This window comes from Coptis chinensis, chromosome 7, assembly GCF_015680905.1.
Source record: "Coptis chinensis isolate HL-2020 chromosome 7, ASM1568090v1, whole genome shotgun sequence".
NCBI lineage: Eukaryota > Viridiplantae > Streptophyta > Magnoliopsida > Ranunculales > Ranunculaceae > Coptis > Coptis chinensis.
This window is the reverse complement of record NC_141462.1, coordinates 6,934,916-6,941,432: the sequence shown is the minus strand read 5'-3', so window position 1 is coordinate 6,941,432 and position 6,517 is coordinate 6,934,916. Positions and strand designations below refer to the sequence as shown.

Here is a 6,517-nt window from a genome sequence, read left to right as displayed (position 1 = left end):
CTAACTGTGCTAAAGTTAATCGTCCTCCTTTTGAAAGTGTTGCTGCTTTCCAGCCAGCAAGTTTAGACTGAAACCGTTCAATAAGAGGTTGAAAACTTATCTATTTTGGATCTCCCCTATAAAGATGGAAATCCTAAGTAATTGGGGAACTGAGTTGTTGCTGGAACTTTTAATATCCTGGATAAAGCATTTTTGAACAGTCGAGGGAGGTGCTTGTTGTGAATAAATTGTGACTTAGAACGGTTTACTTGTTGACCAGAAAATTCACAATATTTATCAATCACAGCATTCAAAGTATGGGCTTGCTGTAAATCACACATCCCAAATAACAATAAATCATCAGCATACATTAAATGTGATAAGGACCAAGGTGAACAGCCTCTGGTCGATGGAACAATAAAAAGGCTCAATTTGGCTAACTAAAAGCCTGAGCCAACACCAAATATAGAACTATCCAACACCAAAAAAGGAACCTTACAAGAATATTGATATTGATCCATGTACACAAATATTGATAATTCAACCACTTCATTTTCATTATCTTCCTCTTCTATTTCAACACTTTGAGACCTATTTCCATTGTTTCCAGCAACACCATCTACAATTTTATTAATGAATTGTAATGTTCATGCTTATCAGTCTCTTCAATTTGGTATGGATCAATAACAAGCTCGTAAATTCCTTCAAAGTTATCAAAATAGAAATCAATACCATCAACATACGGTGATCAGATTCGGAATTATCAAATAGAAGTCCAATCCCATATAAAATTTGTAAAAATCCTAAAAAAAATATAATAAAGATTTCGGATGATTGTTGAACAATATCAGCAGTGATTTGTTGCCAAAAAGATATTAAAAATAGAACTCAATAACTCAAAGAGAAGACTTGTAAATTTTGGCAGAAGGCTTTCCATCTGATTTATTGGGATTGCCCACTCATTTTTGTTAGTCTGCCACGTCATGTTTACTTTTGGTTGTGGAACCCACCACAGATTTTAGCTGTCTGTTTGGACGGTTACAATCTAAGCGCTCTCTAATTCAAGGAGAGACGATATATTCTTATAAGTTGCCTAAATTAAATTGCATACAATAAACTAAAGCATGTGGACTGTCAAGGAGAAGACACATGTCCACTGACTTAATGGAAAACTTCTAAACACAAGATAAGTCAAATTTCGTCTACAAATGTTATGGAACAATTTGGTAATTAGGGCAGTTGGTCATTTTATGTGGCTTGACCAGAAGGGTAACAGCAAACCCTAGTTGAATTGGTCGGGCGGAGTCATTTACACCAAGTTACTGTTGTTGTTGGATTTTATTGTTTTTACTTTTTGGGGTAATATTTCTTCTATTAATCGCTCATTTCTTCAAAACGAAGAAAAATACTTGGTACACAATAGGGAAATCTACAGTAATTGTCTCCACTAATCTTTTAACTATAAAGAAAACTCCCCACGTAAGAATCCTGTTTCCATCAATTGGATTTTTCTCTTTCCAAATTTGCCCTCGCTCATAATTTCTATTTACAATAATCTAATCTAATCTAATTTTATTTGTAATTTGTTGTATTTGACAAGGATAAATATGTAAATGTAATATTCAACTCTAACTAGAGTGGTCAACAATTGCGGTTGGGTTGGAATTCGATGGGCTTTTTACTACTGGGCTTCGGTTGCAATTTGGTTGTGCTTATTTTGAGTGGGATTCGATTGCAATTTTTTTTAAATCAATCTTGCCACATGGATTGGGCTTTTGTTGGTCTTGCTTTCGTGGCTTGGTTAATTGGACAACTTTCAATTTCACGCTCATAGAGCGTGATCAAAATGTTAGTTTGTCACAACTAGGATAAATTTGGGGTCCACAATTTCTCGAAGTCTAATTTAACTCTCCAAACTTTTGACAAACCAAACATATTTGGGAACCGAATAACTCGATCCATCTGTTATAACGGTTTGAAATTGAAGGGAAGGTTTGGAAGCTTTTATACTACTTTCAATGAGGGATGAGGGGTCATCATTTAGGTGTTCATCAAAAACTTTGAACTTAATGCTGTTGAGGGTTGTGTTGGTTGTGTTTACTCAATATTGTCACTCTAGATAATTAAAACCAATCTTCAGAAAGATGATATAATGATAAAGAAATCACCATTTGTGTATCCTCCGGAGTGGTCATTGTAAAGGTGCTATTTAGTTTAGGCTTTACAAACTGTGTCTGAGGAGGAGAAGAAAGGGTTGGATATTGAAAAGACCAAGTTCGTTGTTGAGCGAACTGCCTACGTATCTATCTCTCGATTCTGGGGGGAGAGAGGAATCAGGTCTGACGTAGTTCATGTAGGTGGTATTGTTGGGGTTTATACCAATACCAATTGATTCCCCCACTACACAGATAACTTGTATTTGAACACAATTCAACTCCAGACAAATTCTAAATATCAACTACAACCTATACTAACATGTCCAACTCGTTAAACAACTATTAACAACAGATAATAATGTAAAGCAGAATTAAACGCATACCACAACACAAAGATATACCGTGGTTTGGTCAATGATGCCTACTTCCACAAGAGCTAGTCCTTTTATAAAGTGGGAAGGAAGATTACAATCTCTACTTTCAGCCTCTCATCTTACTAGATCACTCTTATCTCTTTACAGGGTTGTCTCTCTGTAAAGGTTATCTCCCAATCTTGATAGCTTTCAAGATTGGGTTTTCTCTAACTTTTGTGCTGCCTCTCGTGTGTTTGGTTTTGCCAAAAACCCAAACATATAAGCCAAAACTCGCGATTCCACAAAAATAGAATCCTGCCAAAATAGGCATGGGTGCGGGTCACGCTCACGGCAAGGCCAAGTCGGGTCGCGGGTGCGCTCACTCGCCTGGAGGTTCATCAAGGCACGAGCGCAGGTCGCGCTTCGAGCAAGACAAAACTGAGCGCAGGGTGCGCTCAAGCTTTCCCATGCAAGCTGAAATCCTTTCCTCCTCATGTGAGGGATAACGCCAATAGGTATTTATAGCCGTTGAGTATGAAGATCTGTGAGACACGTGTGCTGACATGTATAGATGTATGGTTGAGATCGAGGACGAGTGTTAGATTGGCTTTAGTAGGAATTCTACATGATTGGGAGTGGTTGTAGTAGTTCGTATATTACGGTGATTGGTAGTACAGGAATGGCCCTGGTAATGATTGTATATGGATAAGGGATGGCGTCATAAGGTGAAACGTACGTTCTGCTTGAGGTCGTCTGTACGACCTGCGCTACCCTAGAGCGAGCTGAAGTAGACCACCTACATGAGGCGAGCTAGAGGACGTTGACATGAGGTCGGTGTGGTCTTTCTGTCTTTGCTGGACACGTGTCTAATATTCATTAGATGTGAATATTACTCTTTCATAGTCATCTTTACTGAGGGCATCTCCACTAGTGCACACTCCCAAAAATCTTGTCCGCATCAACCACCTATGAAAAGACGCCTAGCTTGCGTGTAAGATTAACTGAAACGTGGAGATAGAAAAGTTTCTATTTCTTATATAAAACCTAAGATGAAAGAGATTATGTTCCAAAAACAGACAATGGGTTTAATCTCCCTGCTACTTAAATGGTTGCACAAAAACCCCCTGTAAATGAACAAATGCTTAAAACCTCCCTATTTTTTAAAACATAACATTAAAGCCAAAACAGACCAAAATACCCCTATAAAAACTGGGCTGACGTCATCAATCTTTACTTATAATTTCGGCTTAAGGACAAATCGGGCTGACGTCATCCTATGTAAATTTGTATTTACATATGACAATATAAAATTACACAGTCTTCTTAACCTATTTAAATTTAAATTTTCATATGAAATTTTTTTTCATAAGAAAATTTAAATTTATATTCTGTCTGGTGTCGTCGGAAAATTTTCAATCACAAAAGTTACTATGTAAATTTAAGTTTTCATAGCTCCAATGACTATATAAATATAGTTTTACATATATATGACTATGTAAAATACATTTACATATATTCTGTCAGGTGTCGGGAAATTTTCAATCCCAAAAATTACTATGTAAATTTAAGTTTTTATAGCTCCAATGACTATGCAAATATAGTTTTACATATATATATGATTATGTAAAAATACATTTATATATAGTTGGGAAATTTTCAATCCCAAAATGATAAAAAAGGAAATAAGATAAAATGGGAAATAAAAACAGACCAGATCTTATCTCTTTTTTGGAAAATAGGGAGGTTATTTAAAAAGACCTAAATAATAGGGAGATTATGTGATATGGGTCGATGGGAGGGAGTTTATACTCAACCGAATTAGAACCAAGTGGGCTGAGCCTCATTTCTTGGTTCCAAAAACATTCAAAAATAAGAAGGGTTTCGGGAATTGGAATCCCTTGCAATCAATAGGACCAATCTATATTACCAAAGTGTCCTTTATATACATGTGGTGTTAGTCAATGTGTCATACATAATTTATGTCTGCTGGGTCCGAATCAATCAAAGGCTGGATAAAGCTCGACAAGTATCCAACCCATTGACTTGGTAGATCATAGTCCACCATCCCATATTGAAATATGGTCCTCTATTATGTTGATTCGAATCTGATTTCATAGAATTGCATTTGACCAGGTCATGGTTTAATCCGCTCCAATAGTTTTTTAAGGCTTAATTGGGTTTGGCTGGGCGCAAGATGACTTGAAACCGTCCGATCATTTACAATCTACGCCTTGACATTTTTGCTGTAAAGAATCAGGGCGGAAATCGTTATTAGAACTGTCTGAACACACCCTGGTCGAATTCACAAGATCCACACCTGAAATAAACTTAGAGACATGTTATAATGGCTGTTTTGATATTCTTATATCAAAATTAATAAATTATTCCCTTCTCCAAATGGAACTGAAGCAATAACAGCATGTGGCTTAGTGCTATAGTGGTACAGACTACAGTAGGCCTTGGCTTCAATTAGTTACATTCCATGTCTATTCAAAAATACAATCTAGGATTTATACTAATCGAGCTTGGACCTATTGAACCGATACATAACCAGGTTGGATCTAGGCATTCCTTATCAAAATAGTGGAATCTCACAAATAAAACAGGTAAAAAGGGTGTTCTCCATGCTTCAGGACAACCAGAATACCTAAATGATCGCCTTACAAATCTCTAACGTTAAGTCTTCGCCCAAATGGATGGGAGGTCTTTCATTCCAAAATAGACTATGGTTTCACTCTTTCACGCACAACTAATCTCTCTGTCTCTGTCTCTGTCTCTCTCTGTCTCTGTCTCTGTGGTATTTGTTTGCACTACCAACCAGTGCTTGATTGATGGGGATTACAACTGAAAATGATTTTTCAGTTTAAGGTCTCACCAGCCCTCTTTTTGTTCAAGTAACCAAGCCGAGGGTTTGGCAAGCATGACATGGCGGTGAATGTGATTGTCAATAATGATCAGCACATAACTATAAGTATGAATCAGCATATAATATCTTTTGTGCATGCTAAATGCTTCTACATACAACGAAGAGCATTATGGGAAGAACTTGGGGTTTTTGGTGCACTAAACACTTCCTAGATTGTAATTGGCGACTTCAACTCCATTACCACAAGAACGGAGAAGAAAGGCGGAAGGTATCCAAACCAAAGAGCAATGAATGAGTTCGTGGATTTCATAAATAACAATGCTCTATTGGACACGGCCACTCTGGGGCATAGCTTCTCCTGGTGTAATCGGCAAATAGGGAAGAAGCGGATTTTGGCAAAGCTAGACAGAGCTCTAGTTAGCAACAGCTGGATGCTAGCGAATCCCAACTGGAGATGCAAGATATTGCAACGCAAGTTTTCTGACCACTCTCCAGTAATGGGATGGTGCATTAAAGACACTAGGCCTGAAAATGTTCCGTTCCGATTTAGAAAGATCTGGCTCGAGCACAATCAGTTCATGCATATGGTAAAGCAAAGCTGGAGCGAGCCAATGTGTGATGGCCCTATTCGTCTCATCATGCGCAAGCTCAGACGTCTCAAAAGTACTCTAAAGGCCTGGCACAAAAATACTTACTGGGGCACTAGAGATCAAATTGCTCAGGCAAACAAAACTCTCAAAGACATCCAAAAATAGCAAGAGCAGGAGTCCTTTGAGAGTCAGCGGCACCTAGAAGAAATGGAAACGGAGAAAATCATTTCAAATCTCATGCACCTGGAAGCTACTATGTGGAAACAAAGAGCATGCATCAAAGAGGAGCTTGAAGGGGATAGAAATTCGGCTTATTTCCAGGCTAAAGCACGAATTCGGCAGTCCAAATATTTTATTTCGGAGATAAAGACAGCTGAAGGAACTATATTGTATGACCAAGGTCTTATCAAGGAGTACATGGTGCAAGCCTACAAAGCCAAGTTTGCGGCCATCCCGGTACTGCGGAACCAGGAGCTTTTGAACCTTATCCCACATGAGGTTTCAGATCAACAAAATGACACACTCTCAAATTGTACCTTGAGGGGGAGAGAAATAATGCATTAATGATCATGG

At 37.9% G+C, this 6,517-nt stretch overlaps 1 protein-coding gene across 1 annotated transcript; it reads left to right on the top strand.

Moving 5' to 3' along the window:
- The first annotated feature begins 5,641 nt into the window (after positions 1-5,641).
- LOC147485646 (uncharacterized) lies at positions 5,642-6,109 on the top strand. The gene has a single exon (XM_086573570.1). It carries the CDS (start codon positions 5,642-5,644, stop codon positions 6,107-6,109), a length of 468 nt encoding a protein of 155 aa, XP_086429696.1.
- Positions 6,110-6,517: the final 408 nt, after the last annotated feature.